This window comes from Lonchura striata, chromosome 1 (assembly GCF_046129695.1).
Source record: "Lonchura striata isolate bLonStr1 chromosome 1, bLonStr1.mat, whole genome shotgun sequence".
Lineage (NCBI taxonomy): Eukaryota > Metazoa > Chordata > Aves > Passeriformes > Estrildidae > Lonchura > Lonchura striata.
This window is the reverse complement of record NC_134603.1, coordinates 15,130,772-15,154,311: the sequence shown is the minus strand read 5'-3', so window position 1 is coordinate 15,154,311 and position 23,540 is coordinate 15,130,772. Positions and strand designations below refer to the sequence as shown.

Genomic DNA, 23,540 nt, shown 5'->3' with positions numbered 1-23,540 from the left:
AGAAGCCTTTACAGAAAGCAGATGAACCAACATTGCTGAGGGGGCAGTGATTTAATGACACCAGGACTTCTACAGCAATACTAGCAAAAGAAATCAACTCTCACAAAGTCCATTTGGACCCCACTGCAACAAGGCTTATGAAAGGTCTGGAAAATATGTCTTAAGGGAACAGCTGATGGAGCTGTGTTTGTTCAGTCTTGGGTAGAGAAGGCTCAGGAGGGACCTCATTGCTCTCTACAACCATCTGAAAGGAGGGTGTAGTGAGGTGGCAGCCAGCCTATTCTGCTGTGCCTGCAGTGAGGACCAGAGGAAATGGCCTTAAACTGAGACAAGGGAGATGCAGATTAGATATTATAATTTTTTTTTCCCATGTTAAAGCAGTCAGGCATTGGAATAGGTTGCCCAGGAAGGTGACAGATTCACCAGGGCTGGAGGTCTTTAAGAGGTATCTGAATCTGGTCCTGGGCGATGTGATACAGGGGTTACAGTGATAGTACTGGACAACAGTTGGACTTTATAATCTTCTTGTTTTCTTCCAACCTTGATGATTCTCTGCTTCTGCAAGGACCACTCACCACAGGTGAAGTGCAGGCAGCACTGCAAGTAAGGCTCAGCAGCTCAAACTGCTGCTGCCCCTGGCCAAGTAAAACCCTGAATAAGCACTATTTATGAGCTATGACACCTTTGTCCACATGCAACTGCACCCATTTGAGGCTAAAAAAAATGGTGGGTTAGTGGAAATCATGCACTATGTTATTTTTAGTTGTTACTGAATGATTACACAGCTAAATACAACCTAAAGCACAATAAACTGCAATAATTGAATCTTTAATCATCCAGCTAACTTCTAACCTGAAAACCAAAATTAATCTTTCTAAGTAACAAAGTAAAAATCATGTTGGGGGATGGGGGAGAAGGCATCAGCTTTCCTTCTGGAGCATTTCAGAGGGAATCTAATAAAAGAAGAAAAAGTTACAACCATATAGAACTCATATTGATGTATAATTATATAACTGTCTCAAAGTTCTGATTGGCGTATTTACCACAGGACTTTATCATCTTAGCATTGTAACTAAGTTATTAAAATACATCACACTGAAATAAATCTGTTGCAAAATAATATCTCACAACATCTACAATGAGTGACAAGAGATATACTTTATTTTGAACTGTTGTATTTCCAAGAAGGGAATATGAATTTCCTTTAAACTGGGAGAAAAGTTACTTAGTGAAAAGGACCGAAGATAAACTCTAAATAAAATGAAAAGGATTGAACTTAACATGCTGCTTAGAAATAAACAGACATGAGAAGTACATTTATTTATCAGGAAGAACACAGAGAAAATAAGGGTTTTAGTAAACGTTAACTGAAAGACAGCAAAACTATGCTCAGACAAAGGCTTGGAAGTGCCCTAAAGTGAAAGCACTTCTCAGAAAACTACCCAAACAACCTCAACAAGCTGGAATACTACAACTTTTCACAGAAGTACCTAAGCCAAAGATCCTTACAGCAGAAATCTGATTTCCCCTAAACAAGAGTTGAATATGTGGGGTGGAGGATGTGGGGAAGGAGAAACAGGGGGCATGGGAACAGGGGTTGTATGTGTAAATCACTGAAAGCATCTTTATAAAATTTAAGATCAGTGCTTTGAAAAATAAAATCAATGCCTATGAGGATTTAAGTGCTCCAGCAATAAGGGAACACAATTACGTGAAAAGTAAATGCCTAACCAAAAGCCCAAAGTGCAGCCCTAAAATACTGAACATTCACATTGAAGCATCTTCTGCTGAGGACTCAACAATTCTGCAATTTTCCTCTATTAGCTCACACATCATCAACTAAACTTCACCTACAGATTTCTAACAGAGAGCTGGGTTGAACCCTCTCACCCCCACTAAAAATCTCATGCTGCAGCAGGCCAGCCTAAGTGTTTAAGACTTCCCTGACAGGAAATCTAACCAAAAAAATTGCACTTTGGAAAAAGAATCATAGGAAGACAACAGTGCAGGAGAAACTTTCTAAGATGAAAAACACCTGTGGACTCATACATGGTGGACAGCCCGCCCACATCTGAAATAAGAATTACCTGAAGCTAAAAAACCTCTTTCTGTTTTCTGTTGTTTCAGAAGTAGTCCAATACAAACTGCATTAAAAAAAAAAAAATGTTCTTGCACTCAAAGACCAAGCTCAGATATGGGTTTTTTAAAAAAATAATAATTTTTGAAGGAACTCTGTAACAGCAAATAGTCAAATTTTGATATTATCTCAGGCATTAGCAGCAAGAAACAAAATGGCACTATAACAAAAGCAAACTACGCATATCTAACAAAATGGTTGTTGTAAGCAAGTTTAAATACATCTTTATCAAACTGATTCTTAAATGTCATGCATACCTATTTCAAGTTCAATTTAAGGATATTTTCTTAGCACCCTCAAAAATGTGTTTTATATTAGGTTTGCACAGCTTAAAAGAGGAAAACATTCAAGTAAATGTGTCTTGCCAATTTATTTGCAACAGTTTATTTGCTCAAATATCACCCTCCTGTACAAAAGCTCAAATTCTCTTAACAATCACCTCGAGACCACTAAGGCCTACACTAAGGCAGAAGATGATACAACATCATCCTGACAAAAGAGCACAACATTAGGTATTATTCTGTGTGATAGCAGCACTGAAGTGCTAAGGCACTTTCCCTCTGTATCTATAGGCCTGAATTTGTGCAAATATATAAAGCCAGGTAAGGAACTGAAGTAACACACAAGTCATAGGGGGAATGAGGTGCCTTGTTTTCTTTGGCTTTTAGCATCCTGAATTTTAATATTCTGGCATATAACAAGAGATTTCTCTACTTGAATTGTCTGCACCTAAAAGAAAAAGAATCTTTTAAAAATCTGGCAGGATGCTTGCATAGGGAAACACAGCTCCAGGGAAAACAAACGGGGCATTTATAAAACATTATTGTTTTTTGCATTGGCAAGACAGAAGACAACTCTGAGGAGCCTAAAAAGATACTAAAGGCTCAAGCTAGCAACTTCAACAGCCATTTTGTTTAGGTTTTCATCTTCCCTAGGCTCTACAACAAAGGTTAAAGAGCTCAACACACCCCTAGTAAAGGGAATGCAGAATGAACACAAGCATTTTGCATTTCCTAAGTGGTTCACTCTATTTAACTGTATTTCACTGAGAAGAATACAGAGGCAACATCTCCGTGATCCATACAGTACAGGCTAAGGAAGATGGAAACAAATGGGAAATTCTCCTGAATTAGCTTACAGGGTTTAGCACAGGCAAGTTCCCTGACTTGGCTGCAGATTCCCCATCACTGCCAGAGGCAGCATCAGCCTCACTGCCACATGCTCACTTCCCACTCTGGCCAGAGTTTGCTCTGCTTTCTGTGCCCACAGCATGGGAACAAAAAGCTGAAAAGCTAAGGGGTCCAGGTGGGGGAAGCTTTGCCTTCGGACCTTACTTAATGTAAGGAAAGACTTGTACCAAAAATCACTTTCCTGGAAGGAAGTTTCTCCCAAACACCAAGAGTTGAACCCTGCATACCAGATCACAGGCTTACAGCTCAGCATGGGAGCCATCCTACAGTGAGCTGAATCCATCTCTGACACTGAGAAATTAGATTCAACAGTTGCTCTCCTATGAGCTACATGGAAATAATTCAGCCATTTTCTACTGAAAAAAAATGAAGCATAGGGTCCAATTAAGAATTTAGATTACTTCAATCCTTTGAATAGCTCCAGAAGTGAAGGAATTTTAAAATATTTTTTAGGCTTTAGTAAAATATAGTTCTGACTCAGGCACCATGTTATTGTAAAACAATTCAGATTCTTTTTTGTTTTGCACTCTTCTTTTCTTTGACCTAACTGCATAATCACACAAAGGAAGCAATAAACAGTGATGAAACCTTACCAATTTGCAAAGAATTCTTAAAATTATCTCTGCTATAAAAGCAGAGTCCAAGATTGTTTTGTTGTAAGATAAAATATTAATTTAATAATACCTAATCTCATTATAAGCAAGAAAAAGCAGTTTATACTTACAGATTACTTAATCTTGCTCAAACTGAATTATCAAACAGAATCAACTGCAACTACTTTGACTGTATCACCTCTTTAACTACTCTCAAAGTTAAACTGACTCTTTATGCCCTAATAAAGTTTTTCTACTAGTATCATTAAATACATACATACTTACAATATCAAGATTAGAACTGGTAAGTTTTAAGCCTTTTAAGTTTTCTTTATTATTTTGATGTCATTTTGTGCCAAGCCAATCATACTAACTTACAGTGTAAATAACAAAACATTACTAGGACCAGCAGAAAACACTGAGACAGAAACTACCCATGCTACATACTAGCTCACTTAGAAAAAGCAAAATGATCACCCAGACTTCAAATCAGCCAAAGCCTCTCAAACCTCACAAAGCTCTGCTCCCCAGATTTTCAATGAGTACTTAATGCATACAATTAAATCCACAGAGAGGCAATGTATGTTCCAAGCTCCATCCAGATGTGTATATATGCACACACGTACACACAGCCATTTCTCTGAAAAGCTTTAAAGTGATTATGAATTCCAGACAGGAAACTAATGTAACTTCCTGTGTGGAGTCTCATCCTAAAGTAAATGTCCATGTAATACAGTATTCATTCCCTATAACTTCCCTTATACAGACAAGCTTTATTTGGATATTCAGGACAGCACTCCGATTAACCCACTGACACCTCAACCCACAGTAAAAATTCTCTGAGTACATACAAGCTTCTGCTCACCATGAGGGGAAAAAAGGTCTTTTTAGCCCATAAAAATCTTTTTATTCTAAGTTTTACAAAACTGTAACTATTACCTTCATCAAAGTCTGCATCATCTTCTGTATGTTGAGGGAAAGGGAAGCAATTTGTGATTTCAAGTCTATCATCCACCACAAGACCCAGCAGCACACCTTGGACCACTTCATTCCCCTGTCCTTCTTCTTGGTAATGTTTAATGATCTTTAACACAACCTAGAACACAAAACAATAAAATCATAATATGCAATGCATTATTTTTGTCCTCAAACTATTCATCTGGAATTTAAATTTGTTGCATTGTTTAGAGCTTAAGCACCAGCAATTTTAATACAGGTTGAGGAACAGACAGCTATCCTAATATTACAGGGAAAAAACAAGATCATTAAATTAACCATCAAAATGCAGTTCTATACCAATTTTCTGAAACACCATTCTAAAATGAAATACTGACCCTTTTTACTTTAGCTTGTTGCTTTAACTGTGAGCTTTTAACAGTATCTTGCAGGTCCAATAATCCCCCTCGAGGGAAACAGTGCAAAAGGAACTAAACACATCTCAAAAAACTATGCAGAAACCAGTAGGAATTTTTTAAAAGGAGCAGATCCCATTAAATTTAAATTACATTAATCTTCTAAAGTACATCTCACTGCAGTTTTACTTCAGATGATAGTTCAAGTTATATAATGTGAATGGCATGTCATAGGGTATTTAAGGAAAATCTATGATTAAGGAAAAAAAATGCACAAATTACTCATAATATTTTTAACAACGTAATTTCCACTTCCTTCCTTAAATCTGAACTCTACAATGAATAATTCTCATGAGATGATACTGTAAATTGGAACAGTATGAACAAAACCACTCAAAATAGTCATTTGCTAGCAACACTTCATATTTGAATAACATTTTATACTTGACAAGAACTACAATAAGGTAAGACACTAACTACAAACATTGACTTGAAAGAACTTAGGCTCTGTCCACTGTAAGAGAGGTTTATTTTACTAGACCCTAATCCATCCATTGAAAATTCAACAGAAAATGTCTGATGATTATGTTTTCATTAAAGCGATACTATTTGAGTATCTGTTGGCAAACAGACTAGTTTAGTAGATTTCAGCTCAATTGCCCTTAGAACAGTCTTTGTACAAGTACTGGTTTTTAATGAACATTCTATGGGGAGGGAAAGAAAGGAAGTTAAGCTCCAACTTACACATCAGGAATATCTATTTGTCCCTAGCTTTCTCCTTTGTTGACTAGCAGATGTCACTTTTTGTAAAACACCATTAATGTATTAAAGCACTACAATACAGATTAAATGAAAGAAAATGGAGACTAGAATAGAAATTATTTGCAAATAATTATTTGCCTCCTTGGGCTAAAATGGGAAAACAAGCTTCATACTTGGAAGCAGGGTAGAGAGGGTAAAATTGAAAAGAAATACCCATTTTAAAGTAAGTTGGATTTCAGTATCAAACTGGACTAACATCCACTGATTCCTTGTTTATTTACAGTATCACTCATTTGTGCTTCCTCTTTAATCTAGATATACTTGTACTGAAGCTTCTCAATCATAGATAGAAAACAACATTCATTCACATCTGTCACTCAAAACCTTTGCAGCCACACCTTTTTAAAACAGGTCTAAAGAGCAGAGACACAAAGATACTTTGGTTATATACATCTTATTTCATGGGAAAACAGGAAATTATGACCAGTAGGCAGTGAAGCAGTATTTAATAGTGATGGAAGCACTACAGCAACCACCAGTTTGAAATCACCTGGACATAGCAGATGAATGTATCACAGAGTCAGTACGTAAATAATATTCAACTTGCATTTAGTGTAAAGCTAAGGTTTATCCTATATTTGCCATAAGCTCTGTCTTTCACAGTCATGGCATCCATAACTACCCTGCCAGAATACAGCACAGAGTATACTCGGTTGTCTACTATACAACTATTCTCAGCACCTTTACAGTCTCGTAAGCTTCACCTTTTCCAGTATTTTTCTCATTTTCTCTTGAGCTCTGTGTGCACACTGACTGTCCCTGTAAATGTGAGTGTTATTTGCTTGTTTGATTTCATTCCAGGAGCATTTGTGATACAATGCCAATTTGCTGCAGTGTTTGTGATGATAATTGCCCACAGAAAGCAATCACAAATGAAACAAGCATGGGCTGTCACAGAGTATCAACGATTTTTCAGAGAAAGAAAACTAGGAGATTTTTCAGAGAAAGAAAACTAGGAGTTTAAGGTTCTTAAATGTTAACCAAATACCCCAATACACAATGAAGTTATTACACAAGCCTGCACTTTTCAATCTCCAGACTGAAGACCAGAACAGACATTACCCAGGGAGATACAGACCCCAGGGATTTAAGCCTACCTGCAACCTTGTTTTCCAACAGAATCTGAGAAAGGGAGCAGAGAAGTTCATGAACTCAGTACTCCAAATTTCACAACCATTAGGACACTGCAGAAGTTTGTGTTTATGACTGCACTGGAAAATACATTAGCTACTGAAATCGCTTATAAAAAGATGCATCCAATGACAGAGGATTTTTGTTTTCATTTTGTTCTTGGATCTGGACAGTTTTATTTAGCACATAAGACACCAGTCTTTTGTACAGCAGACTTTTCAAGGCAGATTGAAAAACATGCCACCAAAACACTACCATATGACTGACCAAGCAGGAAATGTGCTCTGAAACTTGTGTTTCAGTACTAAAAACAGACCTGCAGGTGTAAAGCAGAACTATTTATCTAATAATAACATCAGCCACAACACTAAAAATGTCATTTCCATTTTTTTGCTAGTCTAGATACAGCAGGAAGAGTTGACCACTATGCAAACACTAACTCCATGATATTTCTGACTGAATGTACAAACCAATACTTCATACTGAATAAACCACATATACCCAAGAAAATTGAGCACTAACTTGTATCTAGATATTTCCTAAAAGATGTTATGCTTGTGAAGCATCAGAACAGAACCAGAGTAGTTATATTGGTCTGAAAACAAATGTAGTAAGTGTTAATATAAGTAATGCAAGTAACACAGCACATTGAAAAATATCCATTTTTCCAAATAGCACTTTAAAAAAATCCTAAAGAAATCTAAATGAACACCAGTATAAGCATCTTTCAGTCAATACTGATTCACCTTCCAAACACCATTTATAACTCCCATCCAATTATTCCCCTAACAGGAGATATTGCTCCTTTGTACAAGCTATGACCTGTAGATCCTTCATTGCTATGCCATAGCTACACAAAATTAACAGTACCTGAACCAAACCATTTCAACTGCTGCTGTTACTAAAGTAACACAGCTGGCCAGCCAGGAAAGGTTATGTGTTTAAGGAGAAAACATATCAAATAACAAAAAAGCCCTCAGATTTCTAAACTCTAATGCCCTGAACACAAGTCAATAATCATATGCAGCACAGTTTAGTAAATCAGCATGTAAGAAATATCCAGGTACACAGTGACTCTTTAAAAAAGGATATACAAATAATTCCTAAATAAAACTCAAGACTCCCCCAGTCTTTTAAATTTATCGTTCAAAACACCAAAGTAATTTAATCACTTGGAGTAGCCAATTGTCAGATTTTATTGACCATTAGTCCTCAATTAAAAAAAAAAAAAAGCTGCAATTCTGCAGTGCTTCTAATCTCTAAATCTCCAAAGCACAGCTCAAACATTAAGAATAAAGTCAAACTAAAAAAAAAGTTTTAAAAAATCCAAAAGCCATTCTGAAACTATTAAGAACATCAAAGATACACATTTTAACTGCATACTGCCAAATTTTAAATTGGGCTATATCCCGACATCATAGTTGTTAATTTCAAAAGTTTGTGCCTCACTACAAAAATACATGTAACATGAACCCACAGCTGAAGTACCATGAGCCTTTGGGGAGAAGCTTCTGTGAAGATCCCACTGTAGGGACATGAACATATCAAGATGCACATTTCTGCATTTATCTAAAGAGAAGCAACAGCAAATCAAAGCACTGAGGATTCATTTATGGCAGTGTTCCAGAGAGCTGAATGTCATCACATTGAAACCAGATTTCCAGTACCTGTGCCATGTCTTACACATGTGAAATCAAACGACAGAGCTTATGTTAGCCCAATGAATACATGATGTAGCAAACTGATATACAGTCTTAAATTAAGTATTTATATCTTTTTAAATGCTTAACATTTTTTGCCACCCAAGAAAGCTTTGTGGTCACAACCATTAGCATCAACTGCCAGCATCTGGGGAAGAGGATGGGGAAAGAGTCTAAACAACTCTGTGTTATGTAGCTGGTTTCAGCATTCACGTGGAAGTTGCCACAACACTCACATCCTCTCAGTACTTAACACTACTGCAACGGTGATCAATAGTTAGCTTGGCAAAAGGGTCTTGAAAGCTATGACTGCTAATAATCTGTGATACAAAATACATCCATATTACATATGTGGCTTTCTCCATACAAACCCTTAAAACTCAAATCATGAACTTCTGTATTTGAGTGTTTCAGCATGAACAATTTACTTAAACTCCTAGCATAAACTAAATTCAAGAGAGAACTGATAATGCAGCTTTGTAAATGGACAGATCACAATGTTAAGTCATTACTAACAATGACTCAGGCAATCATGTTAACCTCAAAGTTGCCTGGAATCAACATCTTCTTGATACACATAAAATGCATAAAATGCCACCTCTGGATAAAGAGTTGAACTGTTTAGCAATTAATACCCACATGAAGACATATCACATTTTACTCTAATTTAGTGGCCATGTCTCCTTCCCCAGGTAACTCCATATCAAAAGCAAATCTACACATGGTGGTGAGCTGAAACAAGGAATTAGCTGTGGAAAAATGAAATTTAATTGAACAGTTCTGAAATCCTCAAGTAAGCATTGAATGGCTTTGTTTTTAAACAAAGACTAGGAAAAAATACAAAAAACCTAGATATCATGAAACATGAGCAATGTTAACATTTTAATAATTCCAGATGAGGTTTTTACAGCCTACAGATAAGTGCTTATCCTACACTTACAAAAGTCAAGTTCTGGAAGCTGACCAAAAAAACTTGCCTTGAGCTGTTTGTCTCCTGGCTACAGCACCATTTGATAAGACAATAACAGAGACTCTCAACGTTCCTGCCAGGAGAAAAGGAACTCTGAAGTAAATTAAAGATATTACTGCAATGATTAACATTAAGAGAACATATGTCTGATACATGACACATTCTTCCAGATGATTAAGGAGACAGATGTTTATAGACACACATAGAAAATTCCACCTTAATCAGTGCAGTCCACAGATATGGGTTCTAGAAAGCACTGTGACAGATAACACGTCAGAAATAAGTACAAAATCAACAGGTTGATACCCCGGTCTCATAGCTGTTGGATATGAACCTTCATGGCACAAGACTTGCCATCACATAAAGTCATGGCATGAGTTTCACACCAAGCTAAGTTCTGTGGGTGACAGTCCTGAAGGACAGAATGCCATCCAGAGGAACCTGGACAAGCTCAAGAAGTAGGCCACAGGAACTGCAAGAGATTTTGTAAGAGCAAGGGCAAGGTGCTGCACCTGGGTCAGAGCAACCCCTGGTACCAACACAGGCTGGGGGATTACCACTCCTCTGAGGAAAAGCTGAGAGATTTGGGCTTGCTCAGCCTGGAAAAAAAAGGCCTTAGGGTGACCTGAGTGTGGCCTTCCAGCACCTGCAGGAAGCCTACAAGAATAATGGAGAGGATTTACAAGAGCATGTAGTGACAGGACAAGGGGGGATGGCTCCAAACTGAGAGTGGTTCTAGAACAGATCAGGTTAGGAAGAAATCCATGACTGTGAGGGAGGTGAGGCACTGGCACAGGTTGCCCAGAGAAGCTGTGGATGCCCCATCCCTGAAGGTGTTCAAGGCCAGGCTGGATGGAGCTCTGAGCAACCTGGTCTTGTGAAAGGCTACCCTGCCCATGACAGGGGGGCAGAAACAGATGATTCTTAAGGTCCCTTCCAACCTAAACCATTCCATGAGACTAAAGATTAGAGGTGAAACTGAATTTTACATGTTATACTAATCTCAAGAAATGCGACAATTTCTACTGATAAACACAGAATTCATTTAAATGCATATTCCAGCTTATTTGCAGAGATCTTTGAATTCTTCTAGATTCTGTTATTGAACAGACTGCATTTTTAACCATTCCTGACATGATGGATGTCTAGACATTTTTTCTTTTCTTCATACTTAACTTTAGAATAAAAGTTCTTAAAGCTATTAGACCAATTTTATCTCAGAAGAAGTAAAAGAAAAAAATTTTAAAAATAATTTTCCACTAAGACCTTCAACATCTTAAAGTAATTATTCTGGCAGATATCTTCAGTTCTAAATATGTTTGGGGGCCAAGAAAAAATTAATTCCCTGAGAAGTAATCAAAAGCTACTTAATCTAACTATTGTGTTGAAAAACCTAAGGCCAAGACTAAGTAGACTTAAAAGCAAGGTAACTTCAGAAAAATGTTGTTCTGAACAGCAACTTCAGAAATAACACTGTTCTATCTAGTAAGTAAAGCAGTCATCTTTTGGACAGAAGACCTCAAACGCCCTGCAATAATTTGCCTTTATCTTGACTTGCTAAAGGCAAAACACCATTTATGAAGTCTTTGTAAACACAGTTTTTGGAATAGTAAGCTTAGATTTTATGTCACTCAACAGCTAATTCAACACCAGATGTTAAAATCTTTATTTCTGAATCTGAAAAAAAATTGGGGCTTAAAAACAATAATTATATAGGAAGCATAACAGAACGATGCATGTCATTTCATACCATCTCAATTGGGTGTAAATATCAAAATATCCTTTTGACATGAGCAGAGCTTTCTTGGAGCTGAGCCTAAATTCACCAACAATGAACAATGTGTATTGATCTGAAGCGGGCATCAAGCAAAGAACGCTACATATATTTTCACAATGAAATTATAAATTATAGGAGGGTGTCAATTTTGTCTCGTGTAGGTCCTCAGAACCAAACCATTTTGGAAATCCATGATAAATTGACTGGAAAATTGTCCATCTTTAACTATGAGGGGATGATGCTACATGCTTCTGTACTATATTAATATTTTTGAGTATTAAGAAGCACATGAAAAGCATCCAAAGCTTTTTGTTACCTGGATGTCTTACTGCATCACTTAGTACTGTAACGCTTGCTTAGTTTGTAAACCTCAAGCCTTCAGACGATTTAACTGCAAGAGGGAACATCAGTAACCTTTCTGCTCTACAATATGTGCATGAGGCTAAAGAAAACTACCCAAATCATAACAGATTATTCATGTAAAAAGTCTTTTCTGTCACTTCTGCCTGGTTTAGGAACCATTTCCCCCAGTAACTACAGGAATCTAGATGGTTTCCCAGACTACCTCTTACTTATAGCTATCTCACTTTCCTTCAGCATTTGGTTAGGGTTTTTTTCCCAACAGGACAAAGAATGTGATAATATCCATATACAGCAATAAGCCAGATATAACATCCCTTGTCACTTTATCTCAGTAAGTGGCTGACTCAAAGCACAATTTCTAGTCACTGGCCAAGAAGCATTTTATCAGTTCTTCCTAAACATTAACTGCTTATGTGCACTTTTTGGAGTGGCTGAAAAAGCTGTACCTTGCTCACCCTGAAGCTTAGTCTAGAAAAAGTAGACATTCTGTTCATATTTCACTTTCTGAACACTCTTGCATAGATAATGTGCAGCTCAGCAGCATGCTCAACACAAAGTACAAAGCTTCAACCACCACTGAAATATCCCACAGAAAACACTTTAAAGTAGCTGCTCTTTCAGTTGCTTTATTTCTCTTTTTAAGAATTAACTTCCAACTTGATGTGACTTAAGTGCTCTAGAATTTCCCTAATAGCCAGAGGGAAAACCATTCTAACATGAAGGGGGTCTCCCTACAGCGACACAGCCTGGCTACACCTTCCAATAGCCCACACTTCCAGTCAAGGTGGTTGTTCCTACAGTGCAAGCCCAGATTCCTACAGACACTGCCAAGTGACTGACACACAGGCTATTCACTCACTGGAAGCAAGCTTAGCTGCTGCAAACATGGGTTAGCTGCTCCCTCATTCTATTACTGGGACACTTTCAAAGTCACCAAGATTAAAAAAAAGTCATAACCTATAAAAAAAAAGCTACTTCAAATTACAAAAATCACTCATTTCATGTAAAACCAGACACAGAACATGAAAGAGACTATTTCTCAATATCTAGAACTAAAACTGGTTAATATTCAAAATATAAAATGGAATAGACAAACTGAGACAAGACTCCACAGGTAGGTGAAGTTCAGACTGAAGAACTGAAACAGTACAGACACCAAGCCTGTTTCTGCACAAGTTCAACATTAGAAGGGAAGAATACTGGGTTTTGACTAGAGGCATGTTAGGTTTTCATAGGCTGTGGTTTTCCTTGACTCTGCCAGGAATTTACATTCATCAGCTAATGTCTTGTAGGTACCATGAAATACCTGTTTAAGTCATTTATTTACTCACGTCCAAGTGAGCTGCTTGTTCTTGCAAAAGGAAGCAGTTAAACACAAACTGCAGTACATCAAAAGAAAAACTAATTAAATAGTGGAGAAAAGCAAAGGCTATTAAAACAGAAAAATACTGTATGTTAATCAAGGTGTCTGTTACCGAACAGACCAATCTCTTCTTCATTTTTGTCCCACTACACTTGACTTTTACAGTAGTTCAGGTTAACAGCTATCTCCAGGGTTAATCACAAGCCATTAGCACACTTTAATATTGCCTCAATGTAAGTAAAAATGCACCATTACATATGTGCATTGAAACTCTCCATTGCTGTGCTCACATGCTGGTGAAATGTAGTTCTCAGCAATACAAAGTTTCATAACACATTTCACAGTACATGGATTTGTGCACATTCCCATGGAAACCGTCAAGGCCACGGGCACTGCGGAATCACTTCCTCACAGGAACACCTCCATAAGACAGCCCCAGGACCTCATCCTGCAAGGGCAGGGCAGTAGACACTATTAGCACACTGGCAGAAGGCAGGGACAGGGATGTGATGAGATAAACATCCAAAATTCTGCTGGTTGCAAGCAGGATGGAGCATTTCCCTGGAACTACTTAGTGTATTATTTCTTCTATTTCCCAAATCTCAGTGAAAAAAAACTTTTGAAAACATTCAGTCTTGCAGGCAGTTTTTGCAAACTGCCAATATAATTAATATTTATTATTTTAATGAATTCAATATCTAGCCATCATTTCAAGAATGAAAGCTGAGGACTATACTCCTTCAAAGCACAACATATGGAAATGATATAGAAGTGGTAGAGACAGGCACAGTTTCAACATTTTCTGCTTGAAACTCCAGAACTTACATTTATCCTTCAACATACAGCAGATACATGTTCTATGTATTAGTGAATCACCAGAGCTCAAAATTCATGGTGCATGAGGAGTGTGTAGCAAGTATAGTCTTCAGCATCAACTTCTAGCAGCTTCCTATAAGAAGTTTTAAAGATGACAGCTAAAAGCAGCAGTAGCAATTTTAACAGCCTATTATTTAAACAGATTGTGCCACACTAGTACCATTTTGAAGCTGAAGAAAAACTCCAAGACAGTTACCCTTATCTATTTGACCTTCAAAAATTAGCAAAGTAAGGCAGACCTAGATGGAGATGAGGGAGTGGGGGTTCATCTGATTCATCTGAGACCACTGATCTTTTCCAAAAAACATACCCTGCACAACAAAACTGGAATATGTTATTTAAGGGTGTGTCTTTAAAGCATGACTTCCATATGCATTCAACAGATGCTTCCAAGTAACCAGTAAAATCCCTACCGGAATGACTTCCATATCATTTTAATAATTTATAACTTTTTGCACAGTGATTTCTTCCACATTGAAACACTCGGCCTTTCTGGCAAACACTTGGTTATGTGCTCAGAGACTGCAACAGAGACAGATCCTCCTAGCAACAGCTAGTGCAATCCAGAGAACCAAGCCTGCATGGAGTCTCAGTTTTCCTGCTGACTTAAAAGTATAAAACTGAGGAAAAAAAAAAGCCCAAACCATGAACATCAGTTATTACTTCAGCTTTCCCATCTTTCGAACACAGATTTGCCTTTCATCATCATCTGAACACTGCCACATGAAAATCACTTCCAGCAGAGTTCCATTTCTAATAACAGCTACTGTGACAAAGATTAAAAACAACCATCTAATTTTATCACTGAGAATGCCAATGCAGAAGACAGTACTTCTTTCAAATTGCTTTCAAGGAGTGATGACAGCTGCAGTAAATATCCTACGTCTCATCTAAAGTTTAAAAAGCTTTAAAACAGCTAATTTTTTTGCATTGATAATAATATAATAGTAAAAAGCCCCAAGACCTAAGTGCTCAAAACTCAGCCCTACACTGATGAGTTTGTCAAACTCCATACTTTTCTCAGGTATGCATGAAAAAGTACCCAAATATCGGTAAGCAATTTACACCTCCAAGTTCCTAAACACCAAAGAATTTGCTAAACAGGAAGGGGTATGCACATTGCTTCTTGCACAGGTATGGGCTCCAAGGAACAGGAAGGATGTGCAGCAAACACACTGCAAAGCAGGATACAACATGTGAGCAGAACAAAGGCAAAGACCAACAAGACTTACATGCTCAAAGCAACATCCAAACACTCTCTTTCTTGAAACAAACCCAAATATTTACAAAAGGGAATTAGCCTGTTATTGCATGCACAAAGCAAAATTCAGGCATATCTTCAGATTCCAGTGAGTAAATAAGCCTGTCTATTAACTTTAAAATTTGATAAAGCCAAAAGAAATTAAGAGAATGCTTATCTAAAATAAATTTCCATATAGAAGTCATTCAAAAATACTCTCACACTTATGCTGAAGTAACTTTGTGTATGCACATTAAAAAAGACATTATCAAAGTTAAGCTCTATTGTCTTAGTTTTAGATTACTGAATAATCATACAAAATACTAACAAGAATATTTATTATATAAGCCTAAATTTTTTCCACTTGGTACATTAACAATTAATTTACTTTCCATTAAGCTGGTATGATTTTGTTATGCAGTAATGTAATTAAACTGTTGCACACTGTTGGTAAAGCCAGAATCACATCTCTGCAATCTTAATGCTGCTGGAAGAAAATCATGCTCAAAACTGTACCATCGCTGAGAAGGTATTTTAAGCTTGTCTGTAAATATGGAAAAACAACATCCAAAGTAAACATATCAAAAAAATATCTCTGGCAAAGAAAGATTAATGATAAAATACTATAGCAACAATAAGTTGAAGATACATGATCCTTTTTCAAAGATTAGGAGTCAAAAAAAAGTTTGCTCCTTTTCCTACAAGGCCTTTCATACAGTCTATAAGATTTATTTAAAAGGTGAATAGGGTCTAGGAGTTGCTAATTTCATACACATCACCAAGGACCTTTAAGTAGCTGTACCTGCTGGGTTCCTCCCTGGGGCCTGCAGTTCTGCATACACTTCCCTCACCTACACCACACTGCATGTCAGCTGCAAAGCTCTAATTCTCTTACAATAAACTGAAAGCTAAAGGAGAACATTTCAGTGTGCAAGAAGACATAATGCACTGCCCCAAAAACAAAGTCATCACTGCTCAGCTCCCAATGCATTGAGTCAAACCTGACACCAATCAGGACAAAAGGTTACATCTAAAATGCAGCAGATAATAATCGTTACATTTTAATCACTAAAAGGTAGGAAATTATTTGAAAGATGCCTGGTGGAAATACTCTTGTCCTCTGTATCAACACGGCCACATAGGAATCACAAAACAACAATCTACTATTTTCACAGGAGCTATGAATTCACAATCACCATGCCAGAGACCAGTTCAATGTGCACATAAGAGGGCCAAAAATCAGAGGATTTTAACTGCTAGTGACAGCAGTGTAGAGGGCAACACATTATTTCTTTTTGCATGCAGCAAAAGAAAGAAAAGCCTATTTTGAAGTAAGACTTTCCCCTTGAAGGCTTGAAGTTAACACTGCTCAACACATTTAAGCTACCTCCACATTTAGAGTAACTCCTTTTGTCAGCACACTAGTTTGATGGCATGAAGCAATACCAGATGTTCCAGTTCTAAATGCCTCACTAGGGTACACTTACCATGACACTTAGGAGATGCTGAGTGCACCACTGCACTCTTACAAATCATTTAAAGTTTGTGCTCTGTTAGCACATATCCACTCCTATCCACCGACAAAACACACTGAAATTTGCATTCTCAGAACATCGTGATATAGGTACTTTACTGCAGTTCAAGAAATTTCACTAAGCCTGAAAATTGTTATATTGCAAGGAGGCTCTTGCCCTTTCAACTTACCAGCACACATTAATGCTTTCTCTTCTGAATTTAAGCACAGATTATAAGTCAGAAGTTCCCTACTGGGTTAGATTCATGTAACTCATTGTTAACACATGAAGATTAACAGAATATAAAACAAAGCTCTTCTGTCTTCTCCATGGTTCAAGATATCCATGAATACATCAAGCCAGTATTCAATTCACACATCAACTCTCAGAGCCAGCATAATGTGCTCCAACTCTTTAGGGAAACAGGTCAAGGAAAAGTCAACAAGATTAAACTTCAACTTAAAATTCTATTTTAACTCCTTTAGAAGACACATAAAATACAATACAACCTGAAGGATGTTATATCCTAAAATACTACTCTACAGATCTGCAACATCAAGAAACTCTACAAATAACAGCAGGCAGAACCCACCACTGTGCATTCTTGCAAAGTCTTCAGAAAGGGTAAAGAAGGAAAAAAAGAAACACAAGAAATGCTAGGAAAAGCACAATATTCACAACTTAAGAAATGTCAGAGATTTCAGTCAGTTCAATATAGGCTTTACCTCCTTTCTTTCAATAATATCAAAACTTGTCATTTAAAAAAGTCCTTGCACAAACATTTGCAAGAAAAGTGTTAGAAATTGATTTTCAGTAACCATGGTAACTTATTTAATTTACTGTGATCAAACATATCCTGAAGGGCTCCTCCCTTTGAAAGCTGAGGATACAGTCCAATGTATCCAACCCCTTTATGGCAAAAATGGATGGTAATTAAAAAAAAAAAAGGCACAAGCAACTTAAATATCACAATCATGAATAGAGCAACTACTGAAAAATAATTCAGTAATGATGTGAGGGGTTTTTTTAAATGTAGGCCCATATAGTCTTATCTGTTTTTGTAAATCAATAAATAAATAAATCCTCTATATATACTTACCATAGATAAGAATACAAAGCACTAGGCATACTACACCATCACCAAATCAGGGATGATGTAATGAAGCTTGAAGTAACAATCTTTGATTAAATCAGTTATATCTGACACAAGAGAATGCTACACTGTAGCCCCACTGGTGATGATGGTGCACAAATGCAGACAAGGTCTACAACTTTTAACCATCTTCTTGACATACTTATGTTTTGGCCAATGTATGTTTGTATTTACTATAAACAAACTTACAGATATCTTAAGGTATAGTGGCAATTTGTTACTAGCATTAAGGTTTTTGCACATCAGCAGTTATGAAGATATAAGAACAGAAACCTATAGGTATTTTGAAAAAACTACATAACTTCTGCTACTTCCTACAATATGTAAAAATTTTGTGCAATGAACATATGTGTAAAAATAAATCATATGCAGTGGTTGAGTAAAAAAGGAAACCATATTCCCATTAAAGAAATTATAAACTCAATGAATGTTATGGCATGAGTTATGGATCTAGTTATGTTACTCTGCAAGAGCCATGTATAAGCAAATGTTTTTCAGTCAGCTAACACTGATCTTCAGAACCATTCATAATTTTTTGAATGTGTAAATAAATGCAAGTGTAAGATTTAAAAAGACAAAGTAATTTTGGAGCTTAAGAATTTAGTTAATTAATTTAGTTACTTCTATCTTCCTTCCTAGAATAACCTCATGAAGAAGATTTCAGAGAATGAAACCCCTTCCCAGTAAAAACATAGTGCCTTTTAACCACCCTGAAGGCAAATGGGATTCATAAGATCTCTTATCTGGCCTGGCAGCACACTCACCTTGCTAGGAGTTCCCCATCTCCCATCCCACAGCTGCTATTTTCCAGAAGAAAGTTTCCATACATCCATCAGCCACATATTAGTGGTCTGACACAACCTACAATCCACCACATGGAGTATCTGGTTTTGGATATTAGTGCAATTTCTGAATGACACAGACTTTGATGCTCATCATGTAAAAATGCTACTTATTTAACCTAGCAGATTTTATGCCTTTGAATAATCCACCAGTTCACTTCTGCCTTGACAGTTTTCTGTGTTGCCTGATATCACTACTAAAATAATGAGAAATGCATAAATATGCCAAGAAGTTCTCCATAAGAGCAATTTTAAACAGTGTAGTATGGTTAGAAATTTCACTAGGGAAGCATTTTAGAGAAGTCTCCAAGACTTGATGGAAATCTAAAATCTTCCATTAACCTAAAAATCATTCAAAGTAATAATTATTTCTTATGTTCTAAAATACATCACCTTATAGTTTGAAATTTATTGCACCTTGCTGAAAGAAAATACTATAATATCAGTGAACCAAATATGATTAATTTTAGCAGCTAAATTACAAAATATTTGGTTACCATTGAAGAATCTCTAGAATAGAACAAACCTGAGTCCATCAACACCTCTTGCAAAAAATAAAAAGAGGCAAGCAATTTATGGCATTTCTGTACAATCATTTCTGACAGCTTGTGATAATCATAGAATGAGAGAATTGTTTAGGTTGGAAAAGACCTCTGAGATCATCGAGTCCCACAGTCAATCCAACCTCAGCACAGTATTCACCATGAAACCACCTATTTAAGTGCCACATCTACATGTTTTTTCAAACACTTTTGAGGAATGGTGATTCCACCACACTGGGCTGCCTGTTACAATATTTAACCACTCTTTCAGTAAAGAAATTTTTCCTAATATCCAATTTAAACCTCCCCTATACTAACCTGAGGCAATTTCCTCTTGTCCTATCACTTGTTACCTCGGAGAAGATACCAACCCCACCTGGCTACAGCCTCCTTCCAGGGAGCAGAACGAGTGGTGAGGTCTCCCCTGAGCCTCCTTTTCTCCAGGCTGAACACCCCCAGCTCCCTCAGCTGCTCCTCTCAGATTTGTGCTCCAGACCCTTCCCCAGATATGCTCCAGGGCCTCAGTGACTTCCTTGTAGCAGAGAGCCCAAAACTGAACATGGGATTTGAGGTGCAGCCTCACCAGTGCTGAATGCAGGGAGACAATCATTCCCCTGGCCACAGCACTCCTGATCCAGGCCAGGAGGCCACTGGTGTTTTTGGACACCTGGACACACACTGGCTCATGTTTGGTTGCTGTAAACCAGCACCCACGGGTTCTTTCCCACCAGTCACTCTCTCCCAGGCCTGTGCACCACTGTAAACACAAGCTCTCTTTGGGCTCCTTGACTGGAGAAAACTATCCAAATTTCTACAATAGGAAGGACAACAGGACGCAATATATGGCACTTGATCTGATCTTTTTGTCAGGATGGCCAAAAACAAATACGTGAATTCTTACATCTCACCTGAAAGAAAAACACATTTTATAATGTGCTTCTGGAGGGTTATTTTTCACTCTGCATTTTCTAATTTTTTACAAAGACCAGGCCATCTACACTGGAATCTATTTTCAATCTAAGTATTTATTAAGAAATTGAGAAGATTAAAGTAAGAAAGAAGTTAACTCCAGGATGCTTCATCTGTACCAGATTTTAAAAAGAGGTCTGAGAAGCAGACATTGCTGCATTGTTACATATTAAGGTAACAGCATAACATTTAGAACTTCTTATTTTCATGACAGATACTGGGGTTTTTTAATTTATTATTCCTCTGAAACACCAAGCTTTTTAAACATACTTTCACCTTCTCACATACAGAGATAACTGATGCATCTTCTATTTTGCCCTCAGATTCCAAAGCAGCCTACCTAGACATGCCTTTGCTTTCAAAGCAGCCCCATTTGAAGGATTAATTGTGACAATGCCAAGAGAAGAGACACCACTGAAGAGAAAGAGATCACCAACTCCCCTGATGCCCATCACAATTCAGAATTCTTGGCATGTAATCACCCTGGTCATCATCAAGATGACTGAGGAAGTCCTGTTAATTTGTGAGGGCAGATAAGACATTTAAACCAGTGAGGTATCAGAAACACTTCAGAAGAATTTCAGTAAGACATTTGAAGGACTTATAACTGAATAAACTTTGTTTGCAAAGCAAACAAATTTATGCCAACGTTTCTGTCCATCACAGATGTCAGAGAAATTTATGAACCAATGTCAATGTCCTGAGAACACTTTGGCTAGGAGACATCTTCAGGGGTGGAAAGTTGAAAGCTTTCATAGTTTTCAGTAAATCACCTCCCTCTGTAGTGACACTGTGTGAGAGGCACCACTGTGCTGCACCAGAAAAAAATACAAGGAGAAGGGAAAAAAAGCATGAAACAAACAAATAAAAAAATCCTAAACACTTGCTGGACTGTCAGAAGCAGAGCATCAGAGACACTCACAGTTGATCTGAAACAACAGCAGCTCACAAAGCAGATTATATGCCTGATAGAGAACAATCAGGAGCAACATAAATCAAATTTACCAGCTTTTATCTAAGTGTTTGGCACCAGCCTGCAGCAGGAGCAGTCTGCTATCTACTGCTGGGTTTTTACGAACATTTCACAACCAGTCAGTTTTCACCACTCCTTGAAAATGCTCCATGCACCAAAGCCACGGGCACACAGATAGCTGGACAGAGCAGGGCAGAAAAAATGGGATTCAGATTTCCTCTTTCACAAGTCCTTCTACACACAAATAAATTATTTTTCATCTTCCCAAATATTTACTACACTGTATATCTCCAGGATAAGAGCTGAGGACTACCACTAATAATGCCAAGCAGGCTTCAAAGTTTGTCTCAAAACTATGATTTTATTTTTCATAACCAGGGTACCAACTCCTTCACACTCCAGCTGTACAATGTTCTACTGACACTTGGCAAAGCTAATGAAGTAAAAAACAATGTTTCCACCCCTAAGTAACTTTTTCTCCTTGTGTCATTAATAGTGTTACCAACTTTCTAAGGCCTGAACCAACAAACACAAAAAGATCCAGCAGCACAGCCAAGAACCACCTTCAGTAGATGCTCTTCCACTTCAGGCCTGCACTGATTGTCTGTATTAGGATGGCTCTGTTCTTTGTCAAGTCATTTCACCCGTCACTTTATTTTATTTCCCATTAAGCAAACGCAGGGGGTCATGGCAGCCCTGACAGAGAAGGCAAAAAGCACAAGGGTGAGGGAAAAACCCACCGTGCTCTCAGCTCTTAGACCTGCGGCATTTTCTGGCAATAGGGTATGACTGTGAGTAGAAAAGCAGCAAAGAGCAACTCCGGGCACAGGGGCGGCGGAGCTGGAAGGTGAAATGGGACATTTAAAGAGAAATCACTCTGCCCCGGCCCGGCTTTTGCTTACACGGGGCGCGAGCCGCTCCCCTCACACGGACGAGGGCGGGAGCCCGGCCGCAGGGACGCGAAGCCGTTCTCGCCCGCGAGAGGCGCCGGTCCCAGCAGACACGAGGCTCCCGCGGCACCGCCCCACGGCGGGCCCCGCCGGCGGCTCCAGCGGCCGCCTCGCCCGCGAAAGCCCCAGGCCCCCTGCTCACCAGCCCGTCGATCTGCACTTGCTTGACGGCCGAGTCTCCCGCGGCGGCGGCCTTGCCTTTGCCCTTGGCGGCGCCGAAGCCGCCGCCGGCAGCGCCCGAGCCTTCCTTGCGCGACGCCATGGCTGCCCGCGGCCGGAAACGGAAACGCGCCCGCCGGAAGCGCCCGCGCGGCAGCGGCGGTGCGCGGCCAAACGGGCCCGGGCGGGAACGCGGATCGGGGCCCGGCACGGCGGCGGTGCCGGCTCGGCCCGGCCCGGCCGGCCCGAGGCTGCCGCAGAGCCTGTGTGGGTCTGGGCCAGCTCATCCGACAGGAACGGCCGGGAGAGCCGCCCTGGCGCCTGCCCTCCCCACAGAGTCATTGCCTTGTAAAACCGCCACGATGTCCAAGCTGTGCCCAGACGCGCCGTGTCACCTGCACCACGGCGCTGAGTGCCGCCTCCAGGCGTCTTCAACACTTCCATCCATACCGACTGCACTGCACGGGCAGCCCATTCCGGTGTTTAATCGTCCTTTCTGTGAAGAAATTCTTCCTGATGTCCAACCTCCCCTGGTACAGCTTGAGGCCATGCCCTCTGCTCCTGTCACCCTGGCGCTATTTACCTGGGAGATGAAAATTAAGAAAAGATGTTCTTTGACATTTGCTCTTGGTGTATCTTCAAGCCTAATCAACAAGAAAGGAGACTTAATCTGTGAATTAGATAGCAGCTAACAAGGGCTAAGTGATGTCCAGGCATTAGAAATTAAAAATACTTGTTGCCTTGTTAAGGACTAGTGCTGGATATGCTTCAGTGATCTCAGACCTAGGGGGAAGTTAACAATGAGCTTGGGAAGAAGGATGTGCCATTGACAGTGGGCACAAAGAATGCAGAATTTATGGGCCACGAGGACATTTGACAGACCCCTCAAGATGAGGAAGAAACTAATAAGGACAACTCAACAAC

At 38.7% G+C, this 23,540-nt stretch overlaps 1 protein-coding gene across 1 annotated transcript in view; it reads right to left on the bottom strand.

Moving 5' to 3' along the window:
* Positions 1 to 22,751, bottom strand: part of EIF3H (eukaryotic translation initiation factor 3 subunit H) — an 84,910-nt gene extending 62,159 nt beyond the window's left edge. Inside the window, exons 1-2 of the mRNA XM_021546491.3 lie at positions 22,600 to 22,751; positions 4,860 to 5,016 (exon numbers count right to left, since the gene is read on the bottom strand). Of these exons, the coding sequence (XP_021402166.1) occupies positions 4,860 to 5,016; positions 22,600 to 22,719 (277 nt within the window). The 5' untranslated portion in view covers positions 22,720 to 22,751. The remainder of the gene's footprint in view (positions 1 to 4,859; positions 5,017 to 22,599) is intronic.
* Between the last annotated feature and the right edge of the window lie 789 nt (positions 22,752 to 23,540).